Source organism: Stigmatopora nigra, chromosome 14, assembly GCF_051989575.1.
Source record: "Stigmatopora nigra isolate UIUO_SnigA chromosome 14, RoL_Snig_1.1, whole genome shotgun sequence".
Classification (NCBI taxonomy): domain Eukaryota; kingdom Metazoa; phylum Chordata; class Actinopteri; order Syngnathiformes; family Syngnathidae; genus Stigmatopora; species Stigmatopora nigra.
Genome location: NC_135521.1, coordinates 1,242,586 through 1,260,227, shown reverse-complemented (window position 1 = coordinate 1,260,227; position 17,642 = coordinate 1,242,586). Strand labels below are relative to the sequence as shown.

At 43.9% G+C, this 17,642-nt stretch overlaps 2 protein-coding genes across 2 annotated transcripts; both read left to right on the top strand.

The window, feature by feature from the left end:
* The first annotated feature begins 248 nt into the window (after window positions 1-248).
* kdm3b (lysine (K)-specific demethylase 3B) lies at window positions 249-11,204 on the top strand. Its single transcript, XM_077732920.1, has 25 exons — window positions 249-835; window positions 1,840-1,995; window positions 2,142-2,255; window positions 2,427-2,532; window positions 2,604-2,728; window positions 2,800-2,859; window positions 3,080-3,793; window positions 4,113-5,322; window positions 5,396-5,612; window positions 5,693-5,907; window positions 5,985-6,137; window positions 6,204-6,311; window positions 6,386-6,513; window positions 6,590-6,887; window positions 6,963-7,216; window positions 7,438-7,710; window positions 7,801-7,972; window positions 8,085-8,175; window positions 8,288-8,418; window positions 8,495-8,614; window positions 9,063-9,086; window positions 9,177-9,316; window positions 9,380-9,556; window positions 9,631-9,765; window positions 9,966-11,204. Exons 1-25 carry the CDS (start codon window positions 629-631, stop codon window positions 10,044-10,046), a joined length of 5,409 nt encoding a protein of 1,802 aa, XP_077589046.1. The 5' UTR covers window positions 249-628; the 3' UTR covers window positions 10,047-11,204.
* A 424-nt stretch (window positions 11,205-11,628) lies between these two features.
* reep2 (receptor accessory protein 2) lies at window positions 11,629-17,362 on the top strand. The gene is made up of 8 exons (XM_077733419.1): window positions 11,629-11,863; window positions 13,250-13,322; window positions 14,412-14,488; window positions 14,672-14,792; window positions 14,890-15,003; window positions 15,270-15,450; window positions 15,553-15,728; window positions 16,034-17,362. The coding sequence occupies exons 1-8, from the start codon at window positions 11,832-11,834 to the stop codon at window positions 16,100-16,102; spliced, it is 843 nt and encodes a 280-aa protein (XP_077589545.1). The 5' UTR covers window positions 11,629-11,831; the 3' UTR covers window positions 16,103-17,362.
* Window positions 17,363-17,642: the final 280 nt, after the last annotated feature.

The window sequence follows — 17,642 nt, the reverse complement described above, 5'->3', positions numbered from 1 at the left end:
GACTTAATACAATTTAGTGGAACAAATAAGTTTTGGTCAGTACTTGCAAAGGAGTATTATTAATGCATTACTATTTCAAGTATTGTGCTTCTACAAAGATCAGAGACAATCGTGTGTTAAGCATTCCATTAAGTCAACAGTGTGTATGACGATGATCTCTGACATTCGTATAAAGGGAGAGGAGCAGTTTTGAGATGGGGGAAAGCTCATTCTCCCTTCAACATGCTCCAAAGAAAGTCAACATTAAACATTGGTCCGCAGTAGTAGTTCTAAGTGGCATTTAAATTTGATTGCACTAGAGGTCGCCACTCGCAACCATATGAGCGGTGTCTCCGCAGTGCTCCTTGCCTACGAGGAGTGCGTTCGATTGTTGCAGGGCTCAATGGCGGACGTAGCAGGGTAGTCGCGTATACATCACCGAGGACAATAACATCTCCGCCGTGGCAATTCCTCGTCGCCGCACAATTTCTATTTTGCGCTGACTCTAGCGCTACATTTATCGGCAACCCTAGACCGATTCCCCCTCCCTTGATCGTCTTTTATTACTTTCGAGTTCGCATTCGAGCAAGGAAGTTAACACCGCCGTTCATGCTGGCTCCATAAGAGGCAGCTAGTTTGCGGGCAAAACATGGGGGAGTCTCTTGAATTGATCGGGAAGCGTTTACTCTTGCTCCTGGGGGACAGTGGGACTGCCAACGGATCTGAGTGCAAGCAGACCCCGCGATCCCGGGACTGGTTGCGGGGGACGGTGCGAGCAGTGAGCGTCATTGGCCTGGCCGCTCCGGACGCTAGCGGTGGAGAGGCGACAACAACAACTCCTGCTGCGGGACTGACGGTCGGTGTTTACATATGGTGTGCCCTAGCACAGTGTAACCTAATAACGATCGCCCATTCCCCAATGACGCAAAAATGTCTTTTCCCCCAATAAAATTGCACCCGCGATCTTGCAGATACATTTGATGACATCCACTATTAGCTTTGTCATGTTCTATCTGCGTCGGTGCTAGCCTCACGGACGGCAGGCTGAAGCTAAACTCGAGCCCGAGGTTTCCTCGGCCTGTGCGTTCTTTCCCTTCCATCGTAAACAAATGTCACCCTTCTTCTCAAACTTTGCTAAAACGCCACGACACTTTAAGAAAGGATGTTGATCCAATCAATTTAAGATCACTCAGGACTATTCGATTGTTTTTGATCTCCTGCAATGACAAGTAGCACTAGCTTTTGGCGTACTCTCTATCTTGGTTCACTTAGCCTCCTCTTAAATCGGTAAACAATGCATTTCACCTACATTCAGGTCGTAAATGTTTTGTATTGACTAAATTAGTAAATTCATCACGATCAAGGTGTGGAAAGGATCTTGCACTTATGGATGCACTAACCTGTGTCGTTTGCCAAATACAGGCATTGGGGTGGATGAAGGTGGTTGACCTACATACGCAAAATCAATTAAACAATTAGAAAAACAATTACAAGAGTCATTACATTTGAATAAGTCGTATTATTTTATTCTGATTGACAAAATTGTTATCCTATAGGTTTGTCCCATATTGAAAAATGCTTGCACAATAATATTTCTAAAAGTGTCCTGGTATATCTGCAAAATTGAGAATATCGTCAATAATCTTATGCAATATCAAAAACTTCACAAAGTGAAAATTTGCCTTGCCAAGTCAGTAGATATTTCCGATGAGAATTTCTTCATTTTGAATCAAATGTTTGAAATGATGGCTTAAAAATAAAGTTATTAGTTGCCTTTTGCACACAGGCTGAAAGTGGTAAATGTATTTGCTTGGAATTGTGGGTAAGTGTTTTTTAAGTGTTTTTTATTTTCCTTTGCAGGTGTTTGTGGAGTTTGAGAATGCATCGCAGCGGTGTTCGTGGGTGCAGGTGTACGATGATGCCGTTAAAGCGCTGTTGGTGGAAGACTCCATCGTTTGGGCCAATAGGAGCGCTACTACTGCAACTGCCGGATCAACCACAGCCTGGCCTGCTCTGGTGAGTGTTCAATGTTTACACTTCTTTTTGGCTATGCATTCTCAGCACCCAAAAAGTACATTATATCCAAACAGCATGTGTTCCAGACAAAAAATACACCATTGCTTGCTTCTCACAGAATTTTTTTTTCCCCTGTTTTTGCTTAGGCATTTCATTCCATTGTGGACCGAGTAGGTTTAGGAGCTGTCCTTCCGGTGCAGTATTTTGGAAGCAACAATTTTGAGTTCTTACCTGACAAAAAGTCTATCCACAGGTTTGAGGTAGGATTTTTTTTTTTCTGGACTTTCTTCTTATTTTTTAATGTTAATGGAACTTTATAGGTCTACACTTAACTGAATAGACGCTAGAAATCCAAATTTATTATGTTATTAAAAAAATAGGAATTTTGTAGAGCTTTACAGTATTAAGGACCGTGTTTTGTTGTATTGCAGTTTGAAAAAGACATACGACATCCCCTGCTGTTGGAGCAGCCCTCAGTGCAAAGTGCCATCTCCAGCTGGCATAGTGATTTTGAACTGCAGGAGATTCTCAGAAAGGGTAAAAAAAAATCTGTCCATATTCAAATTTTCCTCACAAAAATGAGCTTGTATGCAATTTTTTTAATGCAGGTTCATACACCATCCAAGGACGAAGGGTTTGTGTATACCAACCCGAGCTTGAGGATTGCTGGGCCTTGGGACTTGTCTCGCAACATGATGTGATCTCGCACATAATGGAGATCTTGTTGGATAAGGTGATGATTTTAATTGTCTTAAGAAGATCAGATCAATGGCCAATCATTAACACTCAACACTTTTGCTTTAGAATAAAGAAAAACAGCTGGTGGACCCACGTGTTATACACGTCATGCTCGGCGACGGAGAGGTAAGTCTTCTAAATCAATGGATCATATTCACCATTATTGCCTTATATCTCAGAATTTAACTTTTTTTCTACTCGTTAAACGGATTTGAACCAAAAATTAATTTTACAATTCATGTTAGATCTGCAGTAGTAGTAGTAGTAGTACCAACATTTGTATTTAATGCATCAATACTGTGGTCCCCGATGCCAATGTAATATTTTGCTATGTATTCCTTTTTAGCTGGGCAAGAATGGCCGTCCAAAGATTGACAGCGAAACATCGAAGGGTGACAGTAGTCGCAGACGCCGGACAGCCTCGGAGGAGGAAGACACGAACTTGAAGCGTTTTAAAGGAGCGGCGGAATCGGGAGCCGACGAGCAGAGATGCCACGATTCCAAGCAAAACTTGACGGACGGGGTGGCCGATGTGTGGGCGGGAGACGCTGGCGAACAAGTCAGCAGCAGCAGCAGTACAACCAAAAATGGCAGCGCTTCGGAGGAAAGTTTCCTCCAGAACCAGGTGTCGTCATCCCAAACCAATTCCTCCGTCCAGATGGATCAATCAAACGCCACCCCGACGCGATACTTTGCCCACGCCAAGGAAAACGGTCGGATGCTCCCCTCCCAGGGGGCCCCGGACTCGACGACCACTTCGGTTTCGCACACTCCTACCCCGCCTCCCCTCAAACCGGCGCCCTCTGCCTTTTCCGCCACCTCCTTCCCCTCGCTGGGCCAGATGCCCAGCCTGGTGGTGGGGGCCCCGGTCAACAAGGCTTCCCCGACACCCCTGGCGGTCAGAGAAGAAGCCTCCAAATCCTTTTCCAAAAGCGCAGCTCTGGTTTCCCCCGGACCCGTCACTATTTCTTGGTCTTCGGCCGATAGCAGCGCCAGTGTGGCGCTGTCTGCGTCTGGAGGTTTTACCCCGAAACCTTCAAGTTGGGCAAACCAGGGGGAGGTAAGAGAGCAAATACATCTTTCTATCTTCTGCATTCTCAGATTGTTTTTGTTCTATTTGAAGGAAAATCAGTGATATTTTCTACCAAAGAGTACTTCAATTATCAAAATGGGTTATCAGGACTGTTGACCTAGCTTTTATTCTTATTATTTTCCCAAGGGGATGTTTCTAATATTAGCACAATGGTATCTGAGCTATCACTTATTTGATCTTTTTGTGATAGACCTTTTTTTTTTACACTCTTATGATAATCACCTTCCATTCGACATTTGTAAAACATTTGCTCCTAACTGCCCAATTCCTTTTTCCTCTGTCACAGGCATCTACGAAGACCGCCTTGGCTTATCGGCTACCGTCAACTGTCCCCGCCGCCCCCGTATTTGGAGAGGTTACCTCACAGACCAATGGAGCTAAGGCTTCTTCTGCAACGTCCAAGGACACTTCCAGACCCTTTGGATTTGGCTTTGGTAGCGATAATAGCAAGACTCCATCCCAGGCAGACCAAAACTTGTTCATCCAGTGCATGACCAAGAGCTCAGACTCTAACCCAGTCCTAGCCGGTGCTCAAGGCCCGTCCAAGGACACCAACTACTTCTCTGCCGTGTCCGAAACCCTCAACAAGGACCCCCCCAGCCTTTTTAAGTCCGTTTCGGAGGTTGTGAAAAAGACAGAGCAGAGCAAAATCCCCGACGTTCCTCCAACGGGGAATGGCGTGGTTAGTAATTCTTCTCCGGCCTTCCCGGGCATAATCAGAAAAGCCTCGGTTCTCGGGGCTTCTGCCACCGCGCCGGGACTCCCCAATCTCTCAAAGAGTTGTAACAATGGCGCATTGACGGTGTCCGGGAGCACGCCGTCGAGTTTTAGTCCCTCTGAAAACCATCAGAACCTTTTTCTCCAGAGCTCCAAAGAGCCGGCAAATCCATTTTTGGCCTACGGGGAGAAAAATATGCCCGCCTCGTTTGCCGGACTCTCCAGAACGGAATCGGACTCTGACAAAAAAACTAACCTTTTCACTATGTCAGAGCCAATCAAGGGCATTCTACCGTCTCCATTCTCAGCACTGTCATCATCAGCTTCGCCTAATTCCTCCACCTCTCCGGCCCCGGCCGTGGCTCAAAGGGCTCCGAATGAAGCCGTTCCGATAAAAGAAGAAAAGCCACTGGGGGAGATGGCATCCTTCGTGCCGGGCACCCCTGTTTTTACCACAGTCGACCCGGCCAGGAGCGGCGGTGGCTCTGTCTTTGGAGTGAACGCCCCGTCTAGAATGGAACAACAGCAGCCGCCACTGCCGTCCTTTGAGCACAACCTGACGCAGAAGTTCGCCATGGAGGAACGGGCGCAGTCAACCAAACGGGACTCCGACCTAAGCAGTAACAGTGACCTGTCCGACCTGAGCGAGAATGAGGAGGCTCTGGACAAAGGCCAAGGTCATGGAGAATCATCTCAGTCTGGAAAGGATGGAGCCATGATGCAGAAAGCTAAAATCCAAGGCTCTGCTAAAAGCCGTCCACGTACCAAGCCTTTCAAAGGTAGTCTTTTATCAGATTTGGATTTGTTTGTTGACATAACCCACCTGATATTTGATTTTTTTCTTACCCACAGTGGGCCAATCTGTACTGAAAGACCTCAGTAAAGTGCGCCGTCTGAAGCAGTCGGGAGAGTCTTTCCTCCAGGACGGTTCGTGCATCAACGTGGCTCCACACTTGCACAAGTGCCGAGAGTGTCGCCTGGAACGCTACCGGAAATGTCGCAACGCCGATGACGATAGCGAAGACGACGAAGATCCCAATGTAGCTTGCCGTTTCTTCCACTTCCGAAGGTACCCTTCTGAAACCCCCCCCAAATGTTCCACGATCCTACCTGGAAAGTTTTGATAATAACAAATCTGATTTTGAACAGGTTGGCTTTCACTCGGAAGGGCGTGTTGCGCGTAGAAGGTTTCCTCAGCCCTCAGCAAAGCGACTCAATGGCTATGGGTCTATGGCTACCTGCACCCACTGTGCAAGAAGGCCTGGACCTCGATACGTCCAAGTACATCCTGGCCAATGTCGGAGACCAGTTCTGCCAGTTGGTCATGTCCGAGAAGGAGGCCATGATGATGGTGGAACCACACCGTACGTACAATTTAAATCTTCTTCCCAGGACATGACAGCATTTATAATGACCCAGATGCTACCTTCTGCCTTTTCAGAGAAAGTAGCCTGGAAACGTGCCGTTCGAGGGGTCAGGGAAATGTGCGACGTGTGCGAGACCACCTTGTTCAACATCCACTGGGTGTGCCGCAAGTGTGGTTTCGGCGTGTGTCTAGACTGTTATCGGCTTCGTAGGAACAGACCGAGAGACGGTAAGTCTTGAATCTTTGTGCTTATTTGACAGCTGTAGCGTAATATTCAAAAAGGACCTGTTTTAGAATTGGACGAAGGACCAGCAGACGATGTTTTCTCTTGGTTGAAGTGCGCCAAAGGCCAGCCTCACGATCCTGACAACCTCATGCCCACGCAGATTATCCCGGGGACGGGTAAGCATTTTTCTCTCATTTCAATGGAACTGACGTTTCATGGTCAAACTCACGTTGGTGAATTGTTGTCTTAGCTCTGTACAACATAGGTGACATGGTGCACCTAGCCAGAGGGAAATGGGGGATTAAAGCCAATTGCCCGTGTGCCAGTCGACATGCAAAGTCCTTAGTCCGCCATAGTGCCCCCAATGGAATTTCACAGGTGCGTCCTATATTTATAACAACACAATTCTTTTGAATGTTTCTTCAAAGTATTCTTATGACCGCTCTTTCATCAGGCAACGCCAAACAACGGTGGCATCCCCGGAACGACAGTCTCGGCTTTTAATCCAACTCCCAAGTTGGAGAACGATACCTCAACTCTCAAAACCGAAACCACACAAACGGCTGTATCGTCCAGTGGCGGGTCGGGCGAAATTGTGAGCAGCACTAGCCTCTCCGCTAGCGGGACGTCCTCCATCGGTAACTTTGCACACATCCCCGCCAAGGAGTCGCGGACGTCAGGGGAAGGCAACAGTTCTGCTCTGCACTGGCTAGCGGACTTGGCCACGCAGAAATCCAAGGACGACACAAAAGGTGAGCCCTTAGGCAAAGCACTCTTTCTATTTCCAAGGGTGGCATCGCTCATTGGCCATCCTTCTTCAATTCCAGAATCGGGTTCACTTCGCGCCATGATGAACCGGGAAATCCGGCCTCCTTTTGGGCTGGACTCCCTGAGTGCCCTGTCAAGGCCGTCGGCCTCCAGTCCTAAGCTCTTCAATAGCCTTTTACTGGGCTCCAGCGTGGCACAGTCCAAACCCGAAGGTTCCAGTCTTCGGGATCTGCTCAACTCTGGACCGGGCAAGCTTTCCCAAGGACACGGCGAGAGCGGCGTGCCATTTCCATCCGTCTTTACCTCTGGAGGCGTAAGTGGAAACTATTTCTGTTCATGCCTGTAGAAGAAATAAACCTTGGCAATTTGCTTGCCAACCATTGTTTACTCAATGGCTGTTTGACAATTTTAAGGCTAAGGCTTATATGCGGGTAATGCTTATATGTGGGCAAGGCTTATATGCGAGTCGGCTAAAATAGGGTAATGTTTTTCCCCAGTGAATGTATTGTGAACAATGTATTACTGTGTACTCAGAATGATAAACTTAAGAGCAGCCTTCCCAATTTCTTGGACCACATCATCGCCTCAGTAGTGGAGACCAAAAAAGCCGAAGGCCGACGTACCGGAATCTCCGAGGGAAGCGAGCTTGGCGTTTTGGGGGCCCGGAAAGACGGAATCATGGGCCTAAGTGTTCTGGAACCACATACCTCGCACTCCTGGCTTTGCGATGGGCGACTCCTATGTCTCCAGGATCCCAGCAATAGCAACAACTGGAAGATCTTTCGAGAATGCTGGAAACAGGGACAAGTAAGGACCACTGTTCCAATTCCAGGTTCACTTTTCCATTAGGGACATATTCTAAAAGTTTTTTTGTTGAACTTTCTCATATTTACAAAGCCCGTCTTGGTGTCCGGAATACACAAACGACTGAAATCGGAGCTGTGGCGTCCCGAGGCCTTCAGTGAGGAGTTTGGCGATCAGGACGTGGACCTGGTCAACTGCAGGAATTGTGCCATTATTTCCGACGTGAAGGTTCGAGATTTTTGGGACGGCTTCCAAATCATCTCAAGTGAGTTCACTCATATTTTCTTTCACATTTGTACATTTTTTTTCTGCTGCTTTATTATTTTTTCAGCAGGAATGTCATACACTCAACATTAATTGATATTTATTTTATGTAGAGAGACTGAAAGACAGCGAAGGCAATCCGATGGTATTGAAATTAAAAGACTGGCCTCCAGGGGAGGATTTTAGGGACATGATGCCCACCCGGTGAGTCAAGAGACAAATATACTAACAAAAAAAATCTGCCACTGCATACTTTTTAATCAGAGTTGCATTTGGATTCCCGAATTATGTTTTTTTTTCCTCCCGTGTGTCACAGGTTCGACGATTTGATGGAAAACCTTCCCCTGCCCGAGTACACTAAAAGAGACGGCCGTTTAAACCTTGCCGCTCGACTGCCTAACTTTTTTGTACGTCCTGATCTTGGACCCAAGATGTATAACGCTTATGGTGAGAAGACACAAGTGTATTCCATCAATCTGCTTCCCTGATTCTTACGCTTTGGCACACTGGTTATTTTCCTCAGGTCTGATCTCGACAGAAGACCGAAAAGTAGGCACCACCAATCTCCATCTCGATGTGTCGGATGCTGTCAACGTCATGGTATATGTTGGAATACCTTTGAGAGAAGGAGACATGGACAAAGGTCAGTGGACTCTCCTCCAATCAAGTGTTAGGATTCCTCAATTACAGTACAAGTAGTACTCAGTCCATTAAATGAGCACTTAGTTTGGAACATTGTTAAGAAAAGACTAAGTGCTTCCTCTTAGGTCCTAATAGCTCCCTCATTACCGCTCAATTGTTGATTCATGCTAGTTTTGCATCGTAATAATCCCCCCAAAAGCATTTGCTCGCCTTTTTAGACTCGTATGAATTAGTGTTATTCCATTTCTCAAGTATGGGTTTTATTATGATGTCGGCCTTTACTCGTGATGGTAGACAAAAAGTAGCATTGAAAAGTTGCCTCAGTCAAAGTATCCGTTCGTCCATTAGACTTTCTTACATGCCAAAAAAAAGTGACGAAAACATAGGAGTGAATTCAGTTGGATACTTGTATATGTTGTTTTCATCATAGCAACATTTTTCCTTCACAGAGGCAGATATCAATGGACGCAAAGGTGAGTACAATTTCAGTTGTATCACTTGAATAGCGTGCCTTTCTTCCCGAAACTCTTCGTGTAATTTGTGTTTTTCTTGACCTACCCCAGAGGTCATGACCACTATCGAAGAGGGAGATGTGGATGAAATGACAAAGAGGAGGGTGTACAAGGGAAACGAGAAACCCGGAGCCCTGTGGCACATCTACGCCGCCAAGGACGCCGAGAAGATCCGAGAACTCCTTCGCAAGGTTAGCCACGACAAATCCGTTATCTCGGCGACCTTTCCCCTTTGACACGGTTTTCCCATTAAGGTGGGAGAAGAGCAGGGTCAGGAGAACCCTCTGGACCACGACCCCATTCATGACCAGAGCTGGTACCTGGACCAGGTTCTCCGTCGAAGACTCTACGAGGAGTATGGCGTGCAGGGCTGGGCTATTGTGCAGTTCTTGGGCGATGCTGTTTTTATCCCTGCTGGAGCGCCGCACCAGGTGAGGGAGGAGTTTTTCATATGGACAAAATACGCCAATGTTTTTTAATTTTTATTTCAATTTTTTGTCCTCAGGTGCACAACTTGTACAGCTGTATCAAGGCAGCTGAGGACTTTGTGTCTCCAGAGCATGTAAAACACTGTTTCAGACTGACACAGGAGTTCAGACATCTGTCCACCACTCATACAAACCATGAAGACAAATTACAGGTTGGTCAGTGCGCCAAATTTCCAATTTAAATGCCCCGAAATTCACACATCTTACTTACACATTTCATTCAACTGCACTTTAAACCGGGTGAATTCGTAAAAAAAGTTTGTTTTTTTTACATTTTATATATCGATTTTATGCACATTCACACAAAACGCCAATGAATGAGTTCCTAACTGTCACCTTTGCTTCTTCATAGGTGAAAAACATCATTTATCATGCGGTGAAGGATGCAGTTGGCACACTGAAGGCCCACGACCCCAAACTAGCCCGCCCATAGTTGCTGCCCTCGTGCTGTGACGACTAACTTCCCAAGACCACTTTACTCCAACAAGACCTCCACATCTCACACACACACACCAACAGCAGGGCTCCAAATGGCTATTAAATGTGGATTTTTGACCCCTCAAATCTTTTAACTTGCAATTGTTTGACCAGTCAATTTTCAGAATGTATTCTTTTTTTATTTTATTTTGGTAACCTGCTCTACACTTTTGCCCATTTGTCGGCAATGAGCTCATCAGTAAAGTAGTGCAAAATGTGAATATTTCACCTTTTAAATAATGGACGTCAAATTTCAGGTTGGGGGGTTTATGTTCCATCTGTATAAAAAAAAAATTAAAATAAAAAGAAATGTTAGCCTGGAGCCCTCAACCCGGAAACCCAAACTGCAGAGTGTACGAAAACAAAAGTGTTATTTTCCAGCAGCAATTACAGTTTCAATTTGGCAAAATATATCAAAATAAAATATGAGGGTAGGGGTCTGACCTTGTTTTGAGTGTCAATGAAGGAAGTCCTTTTTGGCTGTCGCACTGTACGCCCAATTTGTCTAGTTTATTCACCCCCTCCCCCCTAATTTGTTTGGATGAACTGTATTTAAGGTCAATGTGTTTGTTTTGCTGTTTCCATTGTATATGTACAATGTGCGAGTAAGGGAGGTAAAAGCTGACACGTGCCTTTCAAGCAAATGTTCAGCAACCATATATGTATGACATGATGTATGTATGTGCGTGTGTGTGTGTTCCAGACTCATGTTTCTATTTTAATGACGTCAATGTATTTCAATAGATGCAAGGTTAACCTGTTTTTTGTAGATTTACGTTGGTGACTTTTGCGCAGTTTTCAAACCGGGTGCTTCTACCCACAGTGGCTGAAAATGTATTTGTGAAGCAGCCAGTGAAGGAAGCAGACCAAAGTTTTGTATTTTTAGTTTTCACTTGAGGAGTCTTTTTTTTTTTTTTTACACACCCTTTATCATTGCACAAGTAATGATCAGATGGACTTCATAGAAGAGGCTGCAAAAAAGTGCAGATTTCCAACATTGTTCTTAAACCATATTTGCAGTTGAACAGAACTACTGGCCATTAACGTTGTATCAAAAATATATTGATCTTAGCAGTCTGTTTGATTTTTCACAATAAACTTAAGAAAAATTGCATTACATTGTCAACTCTCACTGTTTTGGTTGTAAAACCATTCTAATTGGGCAAAATAATTCTTATTGGGAATTTTCATCTTAAAATATACCACCCCAAATCTTTTTTTAATCTGGATCCCATTGACAATTTATCATCTTATTCAATAAGGATGTCTTGTTCTCCCTGGCCTAATTTCCACAAATTGCTTCTTGAAAAGATGGCAAAGTGGGGCAAGTGACATAGGGAATCGACACATTTTCCATGTGTAAATGCGTACTGTCAATGCTAATTAACATGGATTTTTCTCTGTGGAAATGCAAACGGTAAATGTAGGAACATTTTGCATTTGTATGTTGACTTGTGTCAAAGTCTTGATGAATCTGTCGCCCTCCTCGGTCACAGTGCAGAACTGCACTTTTCTACAACTGTCCCTTTAAGAAGCACCTCGCATTTACAGCCTCGCAACAGCGACGCAAAGCAGCTTCTTTCCTTGCCCGAGCCTGCAGCGCATCCTCGGCCCCTGTCTGCGCGCATCTGACGGCTGATCCCTTCTGGACGAGCGACATGGGGCTCCCCTAGCCCGCTTGCTCGCCATTCATCGGTTCAACCTCAAGGCGGACAAGGCAACCGAGCAGAGATCCAGCAAGATGGTGTCGTGGATGATCTCGAGGATGGTCGTGTGAGTAGCGGGGCTGCTTGTGTTATGATGCCGTGATGGTTGCCATCTGAGCGGCGATGCCGCCTGATGCTGCCCGTCGCGTTGCCTCCTTTGATACCTTTTGATCTCCTCATTTTGAAACATAAACACGTCCACTCGGCTCGGATCTGCTGAAAGGACGTCGCCTCATTTGCCCGTTAATTGCTCAACATGACGCCCTGCAAACTAACGTTTGCTGGGGGCTAGTTAGCTATCCAGCTAGCAGCTGGCTACCGTTGACACACACAAGTTAGCTCTTGAGTTGCTTGATTCAAACAGTTTGACATACGATACCACGCCAGGAGAAACCTTGTAAACTTAGTAAGGGTGGATTTTATTCAAGGAAACTCATCACTTATTTTGCTTAAATGTCATTCAGGGATAAACGCATTGCCTGACCCTCCCCTACATCATGACCGCAGCAGCACATTTTTAACAACATTGTGATGGATGGATGGAAGGACATTAGAGGAAGATTCCATCTTTTAGGCCTCTATGTAGGGAATGACTCGACTGAACTACTGCATCGCCCCTCATACTGTTGTCAAGTCGGATAAGGTTTATCTTTTTAAACTCGCGAGGTGTTTGAATATCTCTGCTTTTTCATTTGCCTATATAATGATATGAGCAGACCTTGCAGATGGTTATCTCTTTAGGGCCTGCCTCTTGCCATGCCATATTGCTGCCCTTTTCAATACGAGGAGGTTGTAAAGATAGGTGTGGCATGGACTAAAAATACAATCTGGGAAGCGAGATCCATTGCAAGAATGGTTTTTCGTTTATGGGAGTTGTATATTGATTGAGGTTTGATGGCCTGAAATTTGTCTGAACAAACCACAAGATAACTTAAAAAACAATATAGGAAAAAGGTTGTGTTAATCAAGAAGTGACTCAGAGTAACACACTGCAGATCGATGGAGAAGTGACCTCTAACCTTTTAGGGAAAATCCGATTGTCTGTGAAAACACATTTTGAAATGGTTCAAACAATGTAGTACTTGGTTGTTCATTTTTAAAAGCCTAAAGAATGTGCTTGTCAAAATGAAGCTTTCAGTTAGTGTTTATTTCACTTTTTGCTCAGCCAACATCAATGGAAGGTTGAATGGATGCTAGGATACCAAAACTAATGGCACTGTAACCTAGTCATGATTGACTTCTTATCTCATTTCCTGACTCCACGTATCAGCTTTTTTTGTGTTTTGACAAACCACGGCCCATCACATGAGAACAAAGGGGCTGATAACAGAAATCTTTGACATAAAATGACACGCCTTTTAAGCTGGAGGACATTTGTTTATTATTATTTTTTCACTTGTTCACTTATTTTCTATCCTTTAAACTCAAGTTATTATTATTTTTTCTTCCCCAGGCTCGCCTTCGGGACGCTGTACCCAGCATACGCGTCATACAAGGCTGTCAAAACGAAAAATGTGAAAGAATATGTAAGTATTACCCCTGGTCCTAAAATACAAGCACATGATTTTTGACCCTTTTTGCTTATTCCAATTTTTGAAACGTTTGGCCTCAGGATTGTGTCAAGCTTGCTTACCTCTACTTATAATTTGGTCTTTGCTTGTGTAGGTCTTTCTGTCAGTAGGATTCTCAGCAAAAAAAGCCTGGGGATATTTATGGTGCCTGATGAGCATTAATATTAAAAATGGCAATTTTTATCAAATGTCCTCAATGTTGCATTTGCCAGCATGATGCTCACAATTGCATTATACTAACAGATGTTCTTGTATTTTACCTCAATATTATTGTAGTACCATAAATGTTGTTTTTTATTTATTTTTTTACTATAAGTCCTACAAGTGCCTTTTTGGTGGGCACTTTTTTTATCGATGCGAACCTGAGAACAAAATTTATACCATAAAGTTATCGTAAAATAGGGAATAGTCAAAATAAGCACCTGGTAATGTAACATTAACAGTTTTTTGAGGAAAAAAAAAAACAAGATGACAATCTGTTGGTAGTCAGAGTGAAATTGAATAAAAATAATGATAAATGAAACCCTTAAAATTTGTTCACTAGCATTAAGAGTCTTAAACGGGATCCTCCCTGCTTACCTCATCGCTGCAAAGGACCAACGCAAGGAGGTCCGTGAGGGGGAGGAGCTGTCTCCTGGATTCACTCCAAAACAACCAGCTCCTTCCCCATAGGTTACCATAGCAACCCCTCCCTCCCCAATTTTGCACGGTTTCTACTTGAGCAGACGTTAACTGTGTGGGCCACCATTTTTAGAACTGTTATATTTGTCTTTCTTCCTCTTTGCTGTCACTATATGGAACATTTTATGGATGGATAAAGACTCAGTCTTATGTGAAGTTATTACATGATGTGAAAAGATGACCTACATATCATTTGTGGAGATGAAATCATGCACACTGATGAGTCACAGATGTTGGATGGAGACACTTTGAGTACATTGTGTTTACCATGTGATCCAATAGTATACATTTTCCTCCCAGGTGATAGATATTCTTATGTAATTTTGTGTGTGTGTGTGTGTGTGTGGTATTTTATGCTTTCAGGTCAAGTGGATGATGTACTGGATCGTTTTCGCCTTATTCTCCACGGCCGAGACGGCCACAGACTTGTTCCTATCGTGGTGAGTGGATTGTGGGCTCTTTTTTCCTCTGAGTGCTTTAAATAAATCAGCTCTTTATATAATATCAATTGACGCATTCACGTGTTAGCAGTGCCTCATGTCATGTGCCAGGTTTTATCATTGGGCACTTTCTTTATTTAAACTAGCTTAAATGTGACTCCATTTTTTTATTTTTTCCTTTAGGTTTCCTTTTTACTTCGAGTTGAAGATCGCATTCGTAATTTGGCTCCTGTCCCCTTACACCAAGGGCTCTAGTGTCCTCTACCGCAAATTCGTCCATCCGACCTTGTCCAACAAGGAGAAGGTGGGAGCAAATGTTTCATTATTTATTCCTGATTTATTTTAATTGGCCTTTGGTTGATTATTTTCTTTACATTTTTTTTCTTTTATGTTTGCCGCAGGAGATCGATGATTACATTGCACAGGCCAAAGACAGGAGTTATGAGACCATGATGCGCTTTGGCAAGAGGGGTCTTAACTTGGCTGCTAATGCTGCAGTCACTGCAGCCACCAAGGTCACAAACACTTTTTCTTCTTAGACAAATGAGCTAGCCAACTTGTTATATTTCATTTGGAAAACTACATTCACTGTTTAAACTTGACTAATATAAAAAGGAACTCCAGAGACTAAATAGTTAACACAACAGTTTTTCAGATAACTATAGCCTAAAAAGTGGTCCAGTGGTCTGATCGGGGCAAAAAAATCATAAGTCGCACTTGAGTATTAGATCTGATAAGATAAGATATTAACTGTTTTTTTTTTTGCCTGATGGCTGAGCAGGGCCAGGGTGTGCTGTCGGACAAGCTGCGCAGTTTCAGCATGCAAGACCTCACGCTCATCAACGCCGACGACGAGCTGTCCCTGCGCTCTTCGGACGGCCGGGGACGCCGAGAATCAGTGGACGACGCCGGCTCGGGAGCCAGCACGCTGCCGCGGGCCAGGAGCGCCTCCGCGCGACAGAGTAAGACTACTTTTTAAATTTACTGGCCTTTTAGGAAAGGAGATGCCACCCCTCCGTTGATGTAGGGTAGACGTCCGTCTCATTTTTGTCATTCTCCTGCAGCTCGCTCCATGACTTCCCCGTCCCTGACTGACGAGGTATCATCTCAACACGGCTCCGACCAATCGGATGCAAGAACTGACCCCTCGGACGAATGGGGCGACTCGGGAGAAAGGGCCCTGAGGAGGACCACCTCCACCACCGCCAAAACCACTAAAAAGCCAGCCGTGAAGACAGAGGTACACACACACTCGCATTCAATGTAAAATAGGCCTGGGTGGGTTTTCTGTGGGTACTCTGATTTCTTCCCACATTCTAAAGATACTCTAATTAGACACTCGAAATTGCCTCTAGGTATGTGTGTGAGCATGAATTTTTTTTGTCAGTCTGCTGGGTTCGGCTCCAGCACCCCCGCAAACCTAGTGAGGATAAAGCGATTGGGAAAATGAGATGAGACAAGTAGAGGTAGTGTTGCTGTCCAACTTTATGGAATGTTGTTTCAACTTGATTATCTTTGTTGTCTTGTTGCGTGATCCTGGCGAAGATTCAAAGCAAGACGGTGAAGAAAGCACCAAAGAAAAAGAGCACCGCTAGTGCAGAAACACCTCCATGAGAGCCTTTGCAACGCCCTCCTCTGGCTGATCTCCATATGAACACGCACACGCACACGTCCACGACATTTAGCACCAATTGCTGTCTGTTTTTCATTTGAGCTTTTCTCAGTGGCTCTCTTAATTTCTTTCAATATTTCTTAGAGACTTTTAACGCAATGCGACACTTCATTTGTCATTTTCTTGTTTTCCATGACATGAAAACGGAAGACGATCGGTATTTAACGTGAAAATGCGGAAAGTAGTGCAAACTAATAGGATGTTATTTACTTTTTAAATATAATATTTTTTTAATTATTTATTATCGGCATCTATTCTTAACAACGGTCTATTTGTGTACTTATTTTGATGTTGCAGCCTTGTTCATTTTGGTTTCTAATGTTGGAATAATTGTCATTGTTTGTCTGCTAGGTTTATTTTTGTGGCGTTCTTTCAACTTTTTTATTCTTTGACATTAAGAAAATGGATGACGGGTGGAGTTAGGATGTTCTCCCTGTTCTCACATAGGTTTTATCCAGCTATTTTAGCTTACTGGAAACTCTAGATTGGCCAATGTAACCACAAATGGGCGCCAGTATGGAACTGGTGACTGGCTGGCGACCAATCCAGTTGTTTTGCTAGTTCTCCTTGACTCTAACAATGGAGGTAGATATTTTCACATTCCTATTTCATGTTCTGGTTTTCTTGTGGAGATGGAGAATTTGGCTCTCAAATTTCTGGCGCACATAGCTCTGCTGAGTTAAATTGTATTTATTTGCAATGGAATCTGAGCATGAAGTTGCGTGTGCAATACCAGTTGTTACCACTAGACGGATACATTTCGCCTCTAACGCCAACATTGTAAATGGACGAGGACTGTAAATAGTAGTATACAATGCGAGCTTGCTTGCCTTATCTTATTCTGATTTGTCGAGCATTTTCAATGAAGTTTAGTTTTAAAATTGGCATTTACTTATCTTTTAAATGCTGAGCCACTTCCCACTTTTGTTTTCAAACACCAGCTAGCTCCATCATTCTGCAAAGGTTAAGCTACACATTTGCAGTTTTGCACCCAGTTTTGACTGAAAAGTCTTGCCTAATGCTGGAATCACTCCCTGATTTATCATTTATATTGAGTTTTAAGTCGTACTGTACACTTTAATTCTCATATGTATAGTTGTGCTAATGATCAAAGTCCATGTGAATCACAAAAAGTGTGTGTATACTGGATGGGTATCATCATGAATCCGTAATAAAACTGCTAATAAAGAACAAGAAATTGACCCCTTCTCTTTTTAAATGGCATTATTATTTAGGAAAACCTTCAATATTCTAAACATTTTCTATATGGATAGTATAGTGCTCTAATACCCACAAAATTAAGCTGTCATAAACTACTATATCAGGCAAACCTATGGCTTGGGAGCCACATGTGGCTCTTTCCAAGGGTGCATATGGCTCTCCACTAACCCGTGAAGTAAAATATGGAAATTTTGACACTTCTACCACCTCTTCAATCATAATTTGTTTCTTTATTGCGTGTAATATATCCCTGAAACTGAT

Bases quoted from the DNA above. Each gene is read 5' to 3' on its own strand.
- reep2 (XM_077733419.1), top strand. From the start codon at position 11,832: ATGGTGTCGTGGATGATCTCGAGGATGGTCGT. The intron at 14,489-14,671 runs GTGAGTGGATTG...TTTTTCCTTTAG, and splicing joins ACAGACTTGTTCCTATCGTG to GTTTCCTTTTTACTTCGAGT. The intron at 14,793-14,889 runs GTGGGAGCAAAT...TGTTTGCCGCAG, and splicing joins CCTTGTCCAACAAGGAGAAG to GAGATCGATGATTACATTGC.
- kdm3b (XM_077732920.1), top strand. From the start codon at position 629: ATGGGGGAGTCTCTTGAATTGATCGGGAAGCGTTTACTCTTGCTCCTG. The intron at 836-1,839 runs GTCGGTGTTTAC...TTTCCTTTGCAG, and splicing joins CTCCTGCTGCGGGACTGACG to GTGTTTGTGGAGTTTGAGAA. The intron at 8,615-9,062 runs GTCAGTGGACTC...TTTCCTTCACAG, and splicing joins AGAAGGAGACATGGACAAAG to AGGCAGATATCAATGGACGC.